General features: G+C 33.3%; 1 protein-coding gene across 1 annotated transcript in view; it reads right to left on the reverse strand.

The window, feature by feature from the left end:
* LOC106103460 (decaprenyl-diphosphate synthase subunit 1) overlaps window positions 1–21696 on the reverse strand; it is a 37009-nt gene that overhangs the window by 2576 nt on the left and 12737 nt on the right. Inside the window, exons 3-7 of the mRNA XM_013283240.1 lie at window positions 17457–17596; window positions 14721–14862; window positions 2128–2217; window positions 758–889; window positions 6–125 (exon numbers count right to left, since the gene is read on the reverse strand). Coding sequence (XP_013138694.1) covers window positions 6–125; window positions 758–889; window positions 2128–2217; window positions 14721–14862; window positions 17457–17596 — 624 coding nt within the window. The remainder of the gene's footprint in view (window positions 1–5; window positions 126–757; window positions 890–2127; window positions 2218–14720; window positions 14863–17456; window positions 17597–21696) is intronic.

Raw genomic sequence — 21696 nt, forward strand, 5'->3', positions numbered from 1 at the left:
ATGGCCTGCGCCGAGGACACGAAGTCCAGCAGGTCGTCCACCAGCTGGAATGACAGGCCGAGGTTGCGTCCGTACTGGAATGCCAGCTCGCTCGTCGCCTCGTCCGCGCCGCTCAGCAGCGCCACCTGCACACACGGTACTTCGTTACAGCGACATCTATACTACGCTCTAGTACTACGCATTTCATATTTAAATACCGCCATCTATATTCATATGAATAAACTATTTTTTTTTCTAATTCTACTTGGATTGCAAGACAAAAGTTAAATGGTGTATATGAGGTGTGTATAAGGTAGCTTAAATAAATGTTAACGTCAGCAAAGCGCAAACTGGTAATAGTAAGTAATAGTAATACGTAAATAAATGATCAGTAGTAATCGACCAACAGATGGCGCTGACTATTGTTATAATATAACTAAGATAATTAAAAAAAAGTAAAACTTCATTTATATTAAATACTAATATTTTTATAAGAAACAATCATAAAATTATAATTAAAAAAATAAACAAAGTTAGGAGAGAATGGAGGATAACGTTGAAACAGGAAAATGGGTGTGTATAAGTATTTGTACTATTGCAAATAAAAAGAATTATGTATGCTCAAATTGGGTTAGTTAATTGTCAAAATGACAATAAAAGACGAAGTATCTTCCTTTGTCGAGTATTCTGTTTTCTAGATTGTCTCTGGACTAAAAAGTGAGCTACGCCAGACCCCTAGAGGATGAATAACAGAATTATATAAAAAAAACATAATTACCGCTTTGACAGAGTTGGCAATAAGCGAGGCTGTCTTGCGGTATGTCTTAGTGAGGTAGTGCGCGAACCGCTCGTTCTCCGTCTCCTTGCTGCCGAGCTGCATGAACTCGCCCTGCACTAGGTCCGTCACCACCTGATCAACACAAACATTATGTAAACAAACCATTATAAAATATGTATATCATACTAATATTATAAATGCGAAAGTTTAGATGGATGGATGTTTGTTAGAGTTTGTAGCCTAAACGGCTGAACAGATTTCGATTAAATGTGGTATAGATGTAGAGCATAGTCTGGAAGAACACATAGGCTACTAACTTTTATTTTTTTTAATCCACGCGAACGGAGTCGTGGGCGACAGCTATAATATATATATATGATAGACCAGTAACTTTATATCCGAAGTGTCACGAAATACACGACATCAACAAAGAATTCCCTCAATATTGCGAATTATTTTTTCTACGCATAACTCGTAGTTATTTTTGGATATCACAAGGATATAGAAATTAATTCTTAATGTTTTCCGTAACTTGTTTTTTATGGCACACTTATTAATACATTGTTGGTCGAAGATGTCAGCATATAAACTATTGAATTATATTTAATTTTATACAAAATGGAACATAAAATTTTCCAACCGGACACAATGTTTCGGGATGACAAATTCTATGTGATTTATTAAAACAAACTAAATTATGCTGTGAATTAATTCAAGGTTTATAGGCGTTTCGTAGCTAAAATTACGATAAAAATCGACTTTAAAATGTATCGATGTTGGTGATATAACTTTTAAGCATATATGCGATTAGAAAAATAACAATAAAGCAGCATCAGACAAACAAATCAACAAATGATTTGGCTTCACATTAGATTGCAAGAATCGCGTGAGAAAAAAACACACAATGGCGGGATGTTACAATTATCGTTATTTAAGTTATTTAACCTCAATGGTTTAATCAACACGAGTATTGGAATAAATCAAAACGTATAGAGTAATCTAGAACCGATTAAATATCTTTTGTATTCTTATAAATTTTCGCAAATGAAGGGCACAAGGTTTATGCGATAAAGGTTAGTTCACATCTAAAGGAAAATCACGCGAGTATTTTTTGTTTAAACTACAAAAGTACATCTAAATACATCTTTTATGTTTAAATCTAACTCGGTTTTCAATTTAAATTTTCAATATTAAACAATTGTTGAAGAAAATTTTATAATAGGCAAAAACGTAGGACATCATGGTAATGCATACCGTATCTTCAGTGCTTCCCGCTTGTCTGAGAACTTATATATGTTTCTCTACTAATTGTTTTTTATAGCTTTGTCGAAGGTAAGTAAAGTATTATTAATTAATTAGTGATAGTTTACCTGGCTAAGTACGAGCGTGACTTCATCGCTGCGCAAGCGAGCTATCATCATCGACGCCACGGCGAGGATGAAGTCGCCGGCCATCGCCACCTGAAAACATCAAATAACTCAATCAATCATCAAATATATTCGCTATATCCATACATACAATTTGGAAACACAATTATGAGGTACATAAAATATTAGATATACATGACTCACTATATAGTGAGTTTTCTGTATGTATGATATCATATAATATATGTAGCATTCATTATGATTACAACATCAACAATGTAACTTCCTAGAACAAGTAATTAAATGACTTTCAGACCTATATTACTATAAAGTCAACAACATTTTAAAACTTGAAAGCGGCGAGCGGTGCAATATTTAATAAAAAATAAACGCAATGAATCGTGCAGACCAACGGCAGTTTATCGTCTATGTATACATTCTAGTTCATAACACTTTGTATTTAAAAAGCCATTTGCTTCAGAGACCGTGATTAAAATCAGTTCAATGACAACTGCATGCGGTTTGGCCGGCCTAGAACTAAGACGTAAATATTAGGTAATGTCAGATCAATATTCTCTGCAAATACAACTTAGTACTGTCGTAGGACTAAGGACACTAATTACTATCTATGATTTGCATACTTGACGTTCAAATAGGTTATTATAAAACTTAGTTCAGGTGTAAAGGAAACATACAAAAACAATTTGTTATGACATCGATTAAAATATGTTGCGGAAACATATTTGATTATAAAAACTTATTCTCACGACAGTATAGTCAGCCAGGGTCTTTAGACAATTATTGTTATGATTATGACAGCCCCTAATAAAAATGTGGGTTACAATTCCTTTATCTTGCGTGATGTATTTTTAAGTTAACAGTAGGGCTTTTTCATCTAAGGTTCGTGAACTTACTGACGTAATTTAGTCGTGTAAATTAAACGTTATACGTGTCTCAATGGTCGTTTCTTTAGGAGTGTAGAAGTAGGTACTATAAATAATTGTTATGTGTACCAGTGGCGCTCATTTCTCCGGCTGCCATCAAGAATGTGTAGAAAGTTGTGATGCGGCGGCATACTAATGCAGAGTGCGGCCGTTTCGCCCGTGCCGCGCCGCCCCGGCCACGGACCGCGCGCGACACGGTGACCAACAATACCAAAATGTAAGGACAATCACTTAAATGTTAAATTAATCACTACCTCATTAAACACTTTTGCGAGTAACAAACATACTTGTAAATTAATATAATAGCTGCATATTAATCACTTGCAGATATAATTATAAAAGGGAAACACTAATATGAATTATGTCATATAAATGAACAACTAAAAATACTATCATAGCCACCCTACACAATCATACTCTACATATACGTTTAATTAATAACTTATGTCGTACTCGTTAGGGAATGCGATTTTATTGTATAAATGTTAAAGAACATTGCGCTAGTCAATTAAGATTTAAGTAAAATTTGTTTATTTATCCCCACTTTTTTGGTCCGTATAATTCCGGGCGCGAGCCTGGCGACCCTAGCAGGCATGCCGCTCATTAACAAACACTGGACACTGGTTAGCCTACATCCAGTGACCGGCTTGAGCGCACCTACTTACGGACGAGCGGGAACTGAGCGCATTAAATCAAATTCGCTATCGGATATTTAACCTACTTACCGACAACCGAAATCAATCGTCCGGCCTTGCCGCTTCCGAACGATGCGCTATTGTAGCTCGGATGGGTCGCTTGTCACAAACCCAGTAATGAGATCATTCAACTATTTCGAAAGCTAATTAACGGATGCCATTTAATTTCGTTACACTTATTTATTTGTATTACATTACTTTGCTTTTAACCGGATCGTCTTATACAATGATATTTTGTATTTATGTAAACTGAATTGATTTTTTCTTTTCTTGCATGACCTCGAAACAAAATTATAACATTTTCAACAACAAAAACGAATAAAACGAAATAACTGGAACTAATTCAAGTAACAGAATTTTATAAGTATAAAATTGAAAACAAATTAGAAAAATTAAATGGAAATTTTCCAGATAAGTATTAAAAATGCGAAATTATATTAAAAAATATATAAAAAACAACTCATTTATTCATTATAATAATGTGAATTTACAAGAAAGTGAAAGTAAAATGCGAATGGCGATTTTCCTCGAGTACATCACTCGGTAGTGATGGGAGGGCGGCGTGTCCGGGTCCACAATGACGTCACAGAAAGCTATGTCTAATTAAATATTAGCACAAGTTAACAGCTCGTTTACGCTCCCATACATTACTAACATAAGAATCAACATAATAAAATATTTAAGACTTCATTATAATAATGAATAACAATTCCAAGACCATCTGCGCACGTAACGTTTCGCCGATGAATCAATAATCGATAAATCTTACATTTTCATAAATATTCAGTTAGTTAGTTTCAATTTTATATACATCAGAGTTGGTGACATGTCATGTGAGGGGTTACTCTTTATTATTGGCAATAATTACATTTTAAAGCTAAATAGTGATCTAGTAAGGCTTTATAAGAGACTAAGACATCCTTTTCGACGGTTTTTGTCAGAAAAATACAGTTTGTTTGATTCTACCTTAGACGTAGTTTTTTTTGTTATGTCACTATATTTCACACGTCTTCTATTACAATATGCTTACTTAGCCAAAAAGTTTTTTTTTTGGCAATAGAAAGTATAAAATGGATCGCAAGAAAGTATAAAATAGCTTGTAGAGTATACTAAAATATGTTTTTAAAGTAACAATTAAGCTCTATGCTTTAGTGCGTGTGAGTAACCTAATTATTTTAATTGCTATAAATAATTGCTAAGTACAACTCCGTAGACCATTCGTTCATTCGCGATGTTTATTTAAAAGATTTTAATAACGGTATTTACATCGTTAATTTTAATTTTGTCTACGTTTACAAGTTTTCTTGGTTTCATTTTTTGACTTGCAATAAATAATGCCTACTTCGAAACTATTAGAAACAGGTACAATAACATTAAAATCTCACTTGCGTGGACAACGCACATGGTCTGCCTGTCGCCTTATGAAGCTGATGTTTAACATTTAGTACCAGTTTCATGTGCTTTTAGGATAAGGAATATGATAACAGTAGAGGAAGACGGCAACGGTGCGGTTCGGTGCGCAAATCGCACGCATTAGCACACTTTCTGCCGCAGCCCACGAATCGCAGCAAAAACGCTGCCGTCACGCGCGTGCAACGCCGACACGTAACTAACGTGACGACGAACCAAATAATTACATTAACAACTGTAAACGTGAAATATAACTAACTATATTTGTTATCAACTATAATCGTTTTTAAATCGATTCACAAGAATTCTAATCGATTTTAACGGATGAATTTTTAATGAGTTTTTTTTTACATTTAACAAATATCTCTAAAACTCCATGAATCAATAGTAATATAACACTTGTTTAAAGTTTGACAACTCATAATTACAACTTGATCAGTATTTAAAGACATTACAATGGTTAGATATCTGGAACGGGGTAAGATAGCAAAAAAGAAAACAGATCCACATGTACTATGTGAAAACCGCGATTCATATTGTTTACAATGTGCTATTAGACTAGATGGTTGTAAAACATCAAGCAGGTTTCTTTATTAAAATCGACGTGTCATCATAAGCAAGTTATTTCGGCGTCTGCGATACCAGCTGTAGCCATGACGCATGATAAGAGTGAAAGGCTTACACGAGAACTCGTCGAAAGTGCCTAACACGAGCCACATGAATAATTTACCAGAAAAATCTCTACGATTTCACGTTAACTTAATTCTGACGCAGTTAACGTTTCTATTCTGTTTCATTAACACCGGTATGTTGTGACATTTAAAGACCGCAGGTCAAAGGATATTAATAGAGGTCATTCCATATTTCAATAATATCTACTTCATTCTAAAAACTTAAAATCTGGTATAATTTGGTTTAAATTCAATGAAAAACAAGAAGTTAATGTTTACTTAACGACGAAATTCCCTACAAGCGGTACATCCGCAAGTTGTTATTATATATTTGCAACATTATAAGGCGGATCTTGTGGTAAAGTAGCAACTTTTGTTACGAGCGTCTGAGCGGAGTGCTTTCGCAACATAGCCTTGACAGTGGTGGTAGGCAGATGGCGGACGGAAGGTGAATGTGGTGGGATGTGTGTCACGCGCCCGACCTTGCTGCCCCTCCTCCCCACAACCCCCCACAAAGCCCCACCTAAGCCCACTGTATCACGATGAATAAGAAACGTAACACAGCATCATTATTATGTCTATCAATTTCTCGATATCTCTACCTTTATCGTTTGCATAACTTAACTTTATAGTTTTATAAATAGAATGTAACTGTAAAATAATTGTAATCGAAGTAGTAAATCAGGTTTCTTACAATAATAAGACTCGCGTGAACTTTAGCTCAAAATTAAAAAAATGTTTTTGTACCTATTTTTTACATTTTATAAAATTAATGCACATTTTATAATTAAATTTTCTAACATTCTTTTTATTAAAGCAATTTGTACAGATTAAAATTCGACGTCTGAAGGTCTTCGAATGTGAAACTTATAAAACATTCGTTTAATACAATGATTTATTTTAATATAAAATAATAAACATAAATTGATATTGGCGATCAAAGTATATACGAATTACCGTCGATCGAGTGTTTCGTATCGAGTGAGCGGCAGACCCGCTGGCCCGCGGTCGGTGCGATGCGATTGCGAAACATGCAAGCACGCCGGCGATTAGGGGCCAACAAGAGAGCCATCGTTTCGACACACCTGACTTTATACAGACGTGAACCGGCAAAAATCTGGTTTTGCCGAAATAACCACGATCCATACTCACGTATAATCAAGTTTAACTGTGCAACAAAATACGAGTATCTTAAGGAATGTGCAAGCAATTTTTTATACTAACTCACGGGTTAATAACACTTTCATATAAGGCAATGGACATTAGAGCGGAAAAATGATAATCTTGCCTTGAGAGTTCAAATTACGTCGATTCGCGCAATAGCTTTTAGTGTACACAAGCGCTACCTTACGAACAACTCTCTAGTAACGTAATATGTAACATGTGTTTGTAATCGTTTAGTCTCCTATATAAGTATCATGAATCGACTCCGTTAGAAGTCATGTAATAATCAAATGACTCAACCTTTAACTAGATATGAGGAGGGGCAGGTAAATAACCTTGACATGTGGAAGCCGAAAAAAGTTTTCACAACAACGTGGTGAAACAGATTGCGACACAATCTGACTAGTTTTTTAATCGAATTCAACGTAAAATAGAATTTTCTTTCAGATTAACATATGTCGGCAACGATGTATAGAACTTTAGTTAGATTACAAAATTATTTCAACGTTTGTTTTTAAAATTATTACTAAAACGTAATACTTGCGAATGTTATTAAATCGAAATTGTCCCATTAATAAATAACATAGGGATGATTATAAACACGACTTTTTTTAAAGTAGCAAATAAACGTTAAACGTCAAAATGTAGACTTTTGTTAAATGCTAAAAACCAGCATTAACAATTATAACCAAACATTTACAACAAAGTTCGATAAGAACTATTTTCAGCTGGCAATCGAGACAGCTGCGCGACCTCTCGTACCGTAAAGTACTGTTAGCACGACCAGTTTAACACTGTTTATCAAACACGGCCAGATCACAGGTGGGTCAAGCAAGGAAAGTGTTGAACGAATTTTGCTTTCGATGGTACGATGTCATCAAAGTGCTAATAGAAAGTAATAGTCAACATATCTGTTTATTTAAATAAGATAAAATACTGATTTGTGTTATAAATAGCTCCTTCATTCCAACTGTGTTGTCCAATCGTGTTTTAGAATCTGACGATTTTATATTTGAGGATCTCATATATCTTATTCTATAAAAATAAAGCATGTTACATATTTTCAATTTTGACTGAACACTTGGGCTTAAAAGTCAATGTGTTTGTCCTTAAGTAGTTTTAGTATATTCTAAATCTATCAATCTCAAAACAGAGTGAAGTAGTACCGATCGGTTTCGAATACATAGATAGTATGTCGCCAACATGATCGATATATGTTCGCCTAGGGCTAACACTGCAACTTATATTACGACATTACTTGCTTGCCTATTTCTGCCTGACTAACAAGAAAGCAATGATTTTAAACCTGCATTCGAATTCACATTTACGTTTTTATTTACTGCAAAACAATGTGAAAGTATAAACTCAAGCGTGAAAATAAACAGTGTTTTCTATACTTATCGAATGTATTTAAGCGAAAATTAGCATATGCTTAAGAATGTTGATAATGTAATTTGGAATGAATGTAAATTGAAACCGTAAAAATATTTATTGTCCTTGACGCGATACTTTTCCATATAAAAGACTTCAACGATTTCACTATTCGTATTTGATTTAGTATTTAATTGAATTACTTTCATTAGTATTAGTTGAATACATCAGTTAATAAGATGCATAATATTGCCATTGAATGAAAGAGAAAGCATTTTACATAATTTAAAAAGTTTAAATAACTTGATATCGCAAAGTAAAAATTTTCAAATAAGCATATTGCATTTAGATGTTATTTTACTCACTGATGGTATGTGTAAATGCTTCATCTTAAAATTGATCATCGACTTCTATTTACTTTTATTTTATTTTCCTGTCACAATTCTCGAGTATTGTTTAATGAATGTTAAAATTCTACTTTCACGATCGACAATCCAGTTTTAAATTAATTTGTGTCTGACATTTTGTGTTTAACGTAATGTGTCTGTATATTAACATACAGTTTATATTATACATAATAAATTCTATTACTATTACTGTATTGAGTAAATGAAAGACATAGAGATACGAAAAAAAATATAATAAGGTTCTCATAAAATGGGCAAGGCCACCCGTGACGGCTATGATGTGATTATAAAAACCCTAAACGATATGGAATAATGATTAATTACAATTATAAAAACTAGGTCGTATTAAACAAATAAGGGAATACCACAGGTACGAATGCTGTATGTTGAATAATGTCAGAAAAAGCGTAATTACTTACGTCAGATGGAAAAGAAAGTGTCAATTTCGTAACACATTTACCCAAATAGGAATGTATTATTAAATTGCTATTGTAATTTTTTTTAATTAAATATATGCTTAGTTCAATTTTAAACCCATATTCTAATGCATATATGGAATCATGAACCTTATTTCAGACAATGATTATGACGTCATAAACAAAAATTATTTTATTAGCACAAAAATGTCGAATCATTTTTAACCACTAAATCGAAATGAAGTAAAAAAAATATAATCTCTCGGAATCGATATCTATTATAAAAATGGTTGCTATATAAAAGAAGAGACTACCCCCTCCATTAATTAACGGCTATCGTATGGTGAAAGTCACCGCGATGACCGTCCTTCACAGCAAGCGCGAGGCAACTCGTAGTCGTCGTGCTTTACAAACTATCATTCATTAACGATTTTACAACGGTTAACTTAATATCAACTTATAATACATTTTTTTCGTTTTAATAAAAATTGCTACATTTTTCGTTCCAATCATTGTAATCGTAATTGAAATCAAAAATTGGAGAACCAATCAGAAGTCACACCGGCTGAGTTTCGACTCCGGAATGCGGTCAGTTTTAAGGAGAGGCAGACAGGGCAATGGAGTTGCGTCACGTTAGCCACTACAATATAAAACTATGTCCTACAATACGGCAGTCGAACACTGATATGTATCATACATAATAATATTCCAGACGCGTACTATTCAATTAAAACTCGGTATTCCGCGGCATAGCAGACCGCTGAACAATAAGTTCGCGACATATTCTGAACAATGGTCACAGATACGATAGGAATCGGCAATACGACGCTGACGTTGACGGGCGGCATCCTTGACAACGTGGCCTATTGTAGCATTCTTTTATTTAAATCGCGTTAAAACGCAAACGAACTACAGTTCATTGACCAGGATTATTTGTTGTTATGTAATAAAATATTTTATTGACTTAAAAGAAACTAAGCGATTAATTTTCATCACGTAATTACGTGATGGTGTTCAAACAAAGCGTCGCCTGCGCATAGCAACATCTCGCATGGTTATCATCAAATAGACACGCCCTGATATCGTAGACGACTCAGTTTACACATCTACCCATAAATGGTGGGTTTAAATAAACGTTATTCAAAAAATCAACATATAAATTTTTATGACATAACTCAAATACAGGTTATTAGAACTCTGGCTGAGCCGGAGCTGTGAGAAAACATCCGCGAGTATGTGTAAATTAGTTTTCGCATTTTCGTACAATACAATGGAAATAAAATGATAATTATTGTGTCAAGAGAAGTTCGCGTAAATCACATTAGCAGTTTTGTACTATCAAATAGTTTAAATGAGTTATAACACGTCACATAGACCCGTCTGTCTTCTTATAATAGTATTTTCTAGCTTAATACAGAATTTAGGTTTAAACAGTAATACAATTTTAAATCGACGAATGATTGAATTTGAAAACTGGTAGGGCTTAGCCGCTGATATTTATGTCAGTAACCATAAATGTGCTAGAGCTGCAGAAACCGACAGGAAGCAACGTGAATGACATTATAAGCTTGTAATCGATTCCTATAAACGTGTGAGATCACATCAGCGCGCGCGACGCATTCGTACTGGGCATTTTTTCGTGAAGGACGACGAGCAACGCGGCGAGCGTACAAGTTGCGTTAATAAGACGGACGAGATTCCACTGCAATAGGTTCCGATCTAATGGGGCCTCCGTGTCTCTACGCAGGATCGTCCTTTGTTTCATACCGTTTCTATTCAAATTAGTTTTGGGCGAGGGAATACCAATGAACGATTCGTATCATTTGGGAATTCTATTGTATTGATTTACACTGATAAAACCTAGCTGTATAAACTCTTTGCATGTTTTAACGTCTTATTAAGTTGCATTCATCATGACAAAAAATACACAATAATTTGGAATCAGTAACTTTCACCTACGTTTCTAATCATTTTACTGAAAAATTACGCATTAAAAAAATGCCTGATACCATTTTTTCTTGAATTCGTGTAAAAAATCGGTTTCATTCGCGTAAACGGTCGCCAGTATTAAATAAAAGTGACCCCGATCGTATATTGTGTCAGGCCTTACGAAAACCGCCTTGACAAACCTAATGGACGGAATAGCTTTAACAAATATATTTATTTAAAGAGGGAATTATTGCACAACTATCGTGTCAGAGCGTAATACTACATGCACGTACTCCATTTGCATGATAGCAGACATCGATACTCTGAGGAACTGTACTCTTTTATCGGCAAACTCAATACTCATACAGACTATGAAAACACTGTTATGGTAATATAAACATTACATTGCAGTTATAAATCACTTGTGTTTTGTTTTAAAAGCTAATAACTGAATTTTAAACTTTAATCCCATAATCATAAGGTTCTATTGTAGTATACCAAGACTATACGGGAATGTCTAATCCCTGTTCATCCCATTAATACTTTTATCAAGCCTGAGTACTCGTTATCTCTTTATACATTTATCCACAAGACTCGTCTTATTCAGTTCAATTTGTTAAATTTAGATAAACACGTGGCAGGCTCTACGAGTATTGTGTGACTTTTATGAAAGAAAAGATAAATTCAAAACAATTGCTTATCAAAAAAGACATACATCTGCTATAGGGCTATAAGTTATCAAACATATAAAGTAAAAATAAATTGAGTTGGTATCAAAATCACAGTTAAAGTGACGAGGGGAACTTTCACCGGGGGTCGCCAGCTTTCGACCATCGCCTCGCAGGCATCGGATCTCACCACAAACGTGCTATGGGTGCTACAACAAATTTCAAACTCTTCAAACAATTATGATCTTTATACATCAAATTTTACGAGCTATATTACCTTGTAAGCTTTCATTAGCTCGATACGTCAATACATAACACGATAAAGTAGCTCCGTCTCGTTTCCTCGAACGCACGAGAGAAAGGTTCAGCGACTTATATTGTTAGTACGGATGATGCGGACTACTTCCCACAGATCGTATTCTTTTTTTATATAACTGGAGCACGGACCTGCTCCTGACTCAGTGACCTAAAAGAGTTTCTTATTCAAGTTCAATCACAGAGCGTCGACGTCTATACTTATTTCCTCGAGTTACGTAATGTTATAGAATAACGACTAGAGAGAACTTTCTCATACAAACATGCTCTACAATTATGAATTTAAGTGAGTTTTTGATGTCATGGGGAATGAATAAGTAGGTCAAGGATATGCCTATTGAATATTAGAAACACCCAACTGGCAGCTATTTGTATTTAAGATAATAAGAAGATATATGTTGCTTATATGTCCTTAGAGAAATGATTTGTACTTACGACTAATAAAATACTACTTTTTAACAGAGAAACCAGGAATATTTCACTTCTAAGATTATACAAGAAGGAAAGTATTTGATGATAAAACGTTCACGAGATTGAAGAATTAAAATTAAATAAGCGTAAATATAAAATTGTTCAAATCAAACAGATTAATGTTTACGCAACAAATGGGTAAACGTGTGTATACAGCCTAACTCAAAGTCAACATTGCTAAAGAGAACGTACCTCGCTAAAGATAATCTTTGACAAAGGCTTTAGATTCTTTGGCGATTACTTGTAGTAAAATAACTGAGTCAACGAAGGAATTTCATTGACAGTAAATGTTGCAGAGCTGAACTGTGACTAACAATACTGGACTAAAACGTCTTGATCTTAACCCAGTTGTATGAATATGTACGGTCGTATATGTGGTGAAGTAGTCATACATCTTTATTTTGAAAAGTTTTAGGATAATACTGCTGTAATAGTCTAATGTCATATGGTACTGTGTTTATTTTTTAGATATAAGTAGAGGCAACTCTTAGAAATCATTGTAATTGTGGAGTTACAGAATACACATATGTAGATATTCTTTTGAAACAACCTACGGCGTTAATTACGGTTTTTCAGATCGAGTTATTTCTCTTAATATTACGGATATTAAACACTTATTAATGTTTGACCATTTCTATTTCAAATTCCTCTTCACTATGTTGGTTTAGCGATTCATTTATTTTTTTATTAGTTATCGCCCACGACTCCGTCCGCGTGGAATAAAAAAAACTAAATTGAGTAGTCTATATGCTCTTCCAGACTATCCACTATAGCTATACCAAATTTCATCAAAATCCGTTCAGCCGTTTAGTCTACAAACTCTAACAAACATCCATCCATCTAAACTTTCACATTTACCATATAAAATTAGTATAAAGTAAGTAAGTAAGTAAGTACATTAACAGCGAAGATACACGTTAACCTAGTTTAAAACTATATATATATAATTGTTCAATAAATTATCGCCATCCAGGATTATTTATGCGGTGCATAGGCTCCTAGATGTCGCGACTTGATCACCCCATTGCATTACAATGTTAAATCACGTATAATTAATTGTAGGGTTTTTCATTACAAATGTACTATGCTTACTATTTATAAACATACACAACAAGCATATAAAGTAGTGGCATTAGACTAAGTAGTAAAGAAAGGACAGAAGCTAACAATTCTGAATGTATTTCTCGACTATAAATTGTTTATGTTTGAATTTAATTAAAGAGTTTCTGAAATTATTCAAATACTAGCTTTCACCTGCGGCTCCGTATGCGTGGAACTAAATTAATCAAAATTGAGTAGCCTATGTGTTCTTCCAAACTATCCCCTACGCCTATGTCAAATTTCATCGAGATTCGTTCAGTCGTTTAGTCTACAAACATCCATCCATCTAAACTTTAGTATACATTATATTAGTAAGATAGCAAATTATTTGATAATTTAAACTATGAATTCAATCTGTTAATTAAAACTTCATAGCTACAGATGGCTCAGACGTTTGTCATCACAATAGATATCTATTAAGTTTTTATTAGGTAGGTTATAAAACATTCAAGTCATGGCTCGTCTCCTAACGTACATTCCCAATATTATCAATCAGCAACAAACCAACAACTCTATATATAAATCTAGAAGCATGATATTTAATTTGCATGTTACAGCAAAAACGTATTTTCCAAGGACAAAAGGAGAATTAAAATTGTTATTTTTTATTCGCTAGACGCTATACCATTTACGTTTGTCTTTGGCTTTTCCTGCTAACTTTGGCAAGGCGTTAAATAACTATGCATTCAATGTGTTAAGTAGTAAGACTAATAAAGTCGTTGCAACAGGATATGAAAATAGATTTTTTGTTGTTGTCAATTAAAGTAACTATTACTAAAACTGAATATTTAGTCTAAAACAAATCGTTAGGTCGGATTTTGAACTTGTAAATATATTTAGCAATTTGCTACGAAACCGGAAATTAAATGAATAGAACAGAGCTAAATATCTCAATCTAATATCTCGCTCAGGTACCAGAAGGTACAATCAATAAATATTATTACATTTTTCTATTGATGCTTATAATAATCTGTTATTGGATGACATAGCAGTATGTACGAATGCAAGATGCACCGATTACGTAATAAGCCTACCTTCTTATGGTTCCAGAGCACGTTGACTGAGGGCTTCCCGCGCCGGAAATCGCTCTGGTCGATGACGTCATCATGGATGAGTGACGCCGAGTGGATCATCTCGCTGATCATCGCGACTTGCCGCTGTGACGGCAGCAGTGCACTGTACAAACACCAATTTGACATTGAATGACTTTCGTGACATTAGTGTAATGGGAGTTGCTTGAGAAAATCTATTGTTCAACAACAAAAATACAGAGAAGGAAATAAAACTATCTACTACAAGTCATATAATTTTAACTTAAACAGTCCCTTAGTGTTCACACATTTGTTTATTAGTCTACATTTTGAAAGTAAAGGTGTGGACTTAAAAGTGGTCTCGTAAAAAAGAAAATAAGATTTTATCTCCCACCACATTAAGAAATATATAAGCTTAGAATTAATTGAAATGTCAATTGCAGAAGAGGACAAATAGATGGCCGACCTTATAGCGTGAAATAATAGAGAATTGCTGTTTCATGCAAAACATTTGGAACTGGGTTATTTACGAAAGCCTTAACTGTAATCGACGGTTGCATGCAAAATGTTAAGACTGAAACACTATCCTAATAATGTTGCATCAATTGTTACAATCACATCGTATTAAACGTTACATTGGGATTAGAATCATTAAAAAAATATACACTCAAAACTACAATCTTAACGTCGTAGAACAATAACTGTCAAGAGTCAAAATGTTCTGATACATGTTATTGTCTAATAACAGAGGAACGTAGAGTTAAAAGGAAATATTTTATTTGCACAAAAGTGTGCTTAGTCTCGTGATGACATCGAATTAGCTTATATTTTTTAAACAGTATTTGAAAAATTGCTTGCTATGACAAATTACATAATTCTCATAATCACTAGCTTAAAACAATAGTTTACGTCACTTAAAACTTGTTCCACTGTCTACATATTAATTGAAAAATGAAATAAATATTGTAAATATTTGAATAAAGCAATGAAGTGCGTGTTTAACATACAGTGGATTTTTTTTATTAAATAATTATTTGCAAAACCCATTGACAATAGTTTTCATCTGACGAATTATTTAATTATGATAATATTTTATTTGTTTTACGTTTGTAGGAAAGGTTGAAATGTTAATAAACTTATTTGAATATTAATGATTTTTTTTTTCTGTAATTCATATTTTGTCGTCAAGATAAAAACTACGTAAGTACTGCGTTGGTAATTTTGAGACATGAAAGATCGTGTAAATAAAAAAGATATCATTAGTGGTCAACGGTAAATTGACAGTGTTTGAAGATGGTAAGTACTTTAGATAAATCTCTACATATAATTTTATCGAAAGGTTATTCACAACGGCAAAGATGTTAGCATCGTATATAATCTGTTACTACACGAAGCGAAGCAAAAAAGGTTATGTACACATCAATATATATAACTATTAAGTAGTATATGCAATAGTTGATAGTTTTAATTTTAAGTAGTGAACTTTTTATTATTCTTCCTAACATCATAACATTATATTAAATTTCTTATAAAGTCGACAATGAAATTTCAAAACATACAAAGCTATACCGCTCTGCTGTCTCTAGTAACGGGTACTCAACATCTTTAGGCAAACAGAGCGAGACGTGATGAACACATGATTTATTTACATATTTAAAAAAAAACAATAGAGTAATGGCACCTTTCAGTTTAAATATTCGAATCATGGATAGATCGCGAGTTAAATCAGGAACGTGAACATATTAATGAAATAGAACAAACCATTAAACTGCTTCGCATATTGTAAGCAAATGAAACGCATCCTACACCGTGGAATTTTCCTTATCCCCTTTCAACTAACTTAGAAATGCCCGAGATCGCGGGATAAGCATAAGGAAAATGGACTGCAGTAAACAATGCTACGAAAATAAACGATTATATTGTTAATTTCACATCAATATCATATGAGAAAACGAATTGAGTGATTCTAACATAGAGAATACAAAAGCGTAGTATAAATGCTTTAAGTTTTTTGGCTAGTTATGCACAATTAAATCACAATCGTTTTCAATCAAGGCCGTGTGAATCCTGAGGTGTGAGAGTTGTTGCCATCAAAACAAAACGCTACGATCAAGGTTCAATAGACATTGAACTATGGCTCTTGTGATGAGCGAATGCAATCGAAAAGCGCGGACTTGAAATTGTGCAATAAGTTCAATGAATGTTGTTACGACCTTGCTTTTAGTGTTACTACTCAACAGATACTGTTTTTATGTTTATTTTTAATGACTCAGCATTATTTGAACAGAATATCACTCTACATCAACTTTAAAGTTTATATTTAAAAAAATCTAAAATAGTTGTTAATATAGGTGTACTGATATTAGTTTTAATGTTTACAAAATGACAGTAAAAATATAAGATAAGATAAAATAAGATAGATAAAATGTTCTTAAATTCAAAAATCATTAATTGCTCGTTTATATACGATTAATCCCAAACATGTGTCTATCATGTATCGAAAACATGATCGCCTAACTAATGACATTCAACCGTACTTAAGATATAAAATTGAGTTTAAAGTGTGTTTTAATTACTTAAACGATCAAGTCCAAGAAAATCGTTAACGAAATATCTCGCTTCATGATACAACTTATGTTTCAGTTTAATTATTTGTTCAAAATTATGACCAAAGCTTGGTGTTTAAGTTCTACCCGATAATGATAATTGAAGACATTATATGATAAGTATTGTACTGACCTGTTTTCGCCGTAGACGTGGTAATTGACAGCTCGCGCCATTAGTATAGCGACCATCGGCCTGAGCGCCTTGCCCTGTCCGTCGAAGTAATATGTAGCTATGGTGTTCAGTTCCGCTTGGTTTGTGTTCCTCTCCAGCTCCTGTTGATCAACAATATATTAAGTAATGGATGCTTTTTAACGAAAATAATGTCTCTGCTACTTCCAACTTATTCGTTATAATAGCGTCTAAGTGCCGTTTTAAACTCTTTAAGTAATCCGCCATAGTGTATCTTTAAAACAAAACTACACTAAGCAACCAACTTACAATTGCCAGTAAGCTATGATCGTAGAAACTTCAATACAGAGGTAGAACTAGTCACAAGAAGCATTTTAAAACTAAAACGGCCTCGTAATTTCTGTAACACTTAATTTAGAAACAGTAATCGTGATTTTGTAACGATCATTTACCACAGACGGACGCCGCAAGTTTGTCGCAACAGCTAAACGACAATGAGAATCACTGCGATTTTTTTTAATATTCAGATGGTCAGTAATTTTATTGTTCAGTCTACTCAAAGAATAGTAAGCATGTTGACAAAATATGTATGTCACATTATCATATAACCTATAAAACGCATACATATGTACGATAAAAAAAACAGAGAAAGTAGCTTCCAATTGCGTCTTCGCCTCATTAGATATAGTCTGTTATAATCACTTTGATTTTGTAACTAAGCAATCATACAAAGCAAATAGCGTAGATAGAACTATACTAAAAGTTTGTTCCAATTTAACGCGATTCTATCGTCTACTGGTCATGTTCTAAAATTCCTTTTATAAGGCAAAATGGGTTTCCCCAAATTTTTGTTACCCTATTCTCAAAATATAATTATTAAAAAAACTAGATTCGGTAATAATCCTTGCGTAAGCTGCTCAGACAACTATTGCCAATTTAATTATAAATATTGAAGATATTTCCTTCTCATTTCTTCATTATGCTACAGCAAACTAATAATATTCTTACAGATTTGCTAATACATTAAATAAATAACCATGTTTAATGAAGCAACTACAGTTTGTAATAATTTTAATTCCGACAATTTACAACTCTACTTACATCCGAAGAATTAAAGTAAAATGGTCTTGTAAACAATCAGATGGTGAATTTCCCGGAGGCGTTGTTTCCCGTAGAACTACATTCCAAACAAGAGCCGAACTGCATTATAATGCAATATTTCGTGTATTGTTAAAGTTCAACCGTGCATTTTGAACGGTTTTATGGACAACTAAAACACCGAAGTACTTTCGCTAAACAGTATTGTAGCGCACTTTTCTCTATGCAAGAGAAGTTTTAAATGTTTTTTAACAGTTTAATAGATTAAATAACATTTCGTGTATTAAGAATGTGTCAATCTATTGTTGTTATCAAGAATGAGTTGATGATTTGTATGTTATTGCATACATCACAGAGCATTCATATGGTAATAATGTGTTCGTAGCCCAACTGCCACCTTACAATATTACACTATAGAATTCTGTTAATCACCTGTCTGCTACAAAGATATATTATCAATTCAAATATCATATTGTGTAATAAAGAATGTTCTTTACCGCACGGTGAGCTGTTTACAAATGTTATATTGACGCAAAATATGAAGATTGATATTTATAATTTAGGCTAATATAGTCATTGACGTCGTATTATTAAACTTCGAAGAGGAAACATCTTTTACTGCCGCTCTGAGTTTTAATGGTTATTTAAGCAATCCCTCAATGTAAAGCTAAGTCTGCCTTAAGAATGCTATATAAGTAACAAATTATGCCGTTAATGCATTTAATTGATGGAATTCACAGGTCATTGCACTTTTCTTTTCATTCCTTCCATTAGTTTAGTGAAGACGAAGCCAATAGGGCTGCAGTTAACGTAACTGCTAATTATGATGTGAACGAAGCTAGATAAGTATGTCACGATTATGTTAATCAATGACAATAACAATGACTACTGAATACCGCGGAAAATAATGACGAAGCTTGTAATGTTTAAATATAATTCTAAAGAAAAATTGTATTACATACATGTAACACGACAGACGAAATTTCTATTAACAGATGGGAAGGAAATTATTAGAGAATAAGGATACGAAGCGTTTATATTGGTGAATCCGACAAAGAGGAATTGCGAAAGCCGAGGCCAGAGCCGAAGGAGCCCGCTCCTTGTGCAACAATCACTGCACCTCGATAATATTAATGCTGCGTAAATAATAATCAAGAGAAGCTTGCCATATAACAGAATTTTAGAAGCTATTATGATACACATATTAATCCGCATCCAACATTTATTTGGTTTTGTGGGCTCCTGCCTTCTTTGAGATTTGATATGTTTGGTTATTGGTAATTTTATTTTATATCTTGTCACTTGAAAAAGTTAGTAATGAGTCCCCTTGGAGATTAGGTTGCCAAAACTACACTAGTTCGGCCAAATTGTTGTTAGCGAGCCTGTTGTAACTTTTCTGTCAAAAATGTAATGTGAGCATGGAAAGCAATTTGTTAAACAATGTTAAACAACAAACAATAAATTTATCTGAAAGCAAAATTGAAGTCCAAAACTCGCAATATTTACAAACAATAATTATGAAAATCAAATGATTTAAGGTTCACGTTTAACGTATGCGTTGCGTCCACATATAATAAAATTAGAATACACCAACAAAATGTGTAAATATTTATTTGAAACTGGACAGTCAATGTCATATTACAACAGTGTCGGGCAATGAGGCGCAACTCTATTAGCGTCGCGCTGGACGTCGCGTCTCTCTGAAAATTACACTAGAAGGCTATGCCATACTGCTGCGTAATACTTGATTAAATAATCGACACATTTTGTCGTCATTCATTTGTCTTAATATGGAAATACGGCGAACTCTTTTATGACACAGAACTATATATCTAGTTTTCTAGACTTAAAAATCAGATCAAATATACCACACCATATTGATAGATAGACCACTAGATAATAGAGAATTCTTGAAATATCACATAAAGAGGAAAGGTTTGTATTTTTAGATTTTTGTATGTATTGTTTTAACTCAAAAGTAGAGGACAGATTTCAGAAATTCTTTCACCATTAAAAAGATACGTTATCCATTGAGTAGCCTACGCTATGGTATTATTTTTTTTTTTAATATTACCCAGACGAAGTCGCGAGCAACAGCTAAATTATTCAGTAATAAACGAAATCAATTTTTGCAGTTCAAGGTGACAAATCGACAAATTGATGTTAATTTGTAAAAACCGCAAAATTCCTTACTAGATAGTGTGACCATATGATTATCATCTTAGTTCTATAGACTGAGGAAGGTTAGAACCTTTACTTTTGTAAATCAGCAACTTCAACATTGTTAAAATTACGCGGCCGTATCTATTGCATGAATAGGCCTCTATCAAAGAAGTTTCACGGCCTCAAACCGAGGTTATGTCAACAAGCTTTTCGTTTTCTAGAAATTACTACGAATTCAGACACATTTACCTATAAAACTTTAAAAGGGAATCTGGTATATCTTAAGCTTATATACAATTAGAAGCTTCTTAACTAACAAAGGGTTTTCATTTGAAAAGTGCTTATGTATCTAATGGTATAATATTAAAAATGTAATTAATTTTCGTGTAAAATTACTTATGTAGTAAAAATTCAATGCGGAATAAGTGACAGACGTATTAGCAAACAGTCAATGACCTGAAAACAATATCCGTGTTACATAAATTGGCCTTGGCTGAGATACAAATTCAACAATTGATATTTAGCACATCTCTAAAACTCGGTTAGGCACGACACAATAATATTTAATAAATATTATAACACAACGAGAATGAATGATAACTATAAAGTAAATAATTAAAACATGATTTTGCAAGTAACGTAATCATATTAACTTATTTATACTATGAAAATAAATAGTTGAAGGAATCTATACTATTATAATAAAGCGTAAACACACTTCTTTGTTGCCTAAGATACAGCATATTTTTGAATAATTCTTTTTTTTAACAAAAAGCCCTATACTTATACGTCACGCTTTAGGCATGGATTTTCACACCATTAAACTTTGGGGGTAAATATTTTGGATAAAAACCTTAACGTGGGAAGAGACCATAAGTTGCTGCCAACATCAATAAAGAAAGATTGCTAAGGTTGGTCATGTCATGTCACGTCATTTTGACATTTGCTATTGATAATTTGGCAAATGTAATCAATAAAATAA

This window comes from Papilio polytes, unplaced genomic scaffold, assembly GCF_000836215.1.
Source record: "Papilio polytes unplaced genomic scaffold, Ppol_1.0 DF823731.1, whole genome shotgun sequence".
Lineage (NCBI taxonomy): Eukaryota > Metazoa > Arthropoda > Insecta > Lepidoptera > Papilionidae > Papilio > Papilio polytes.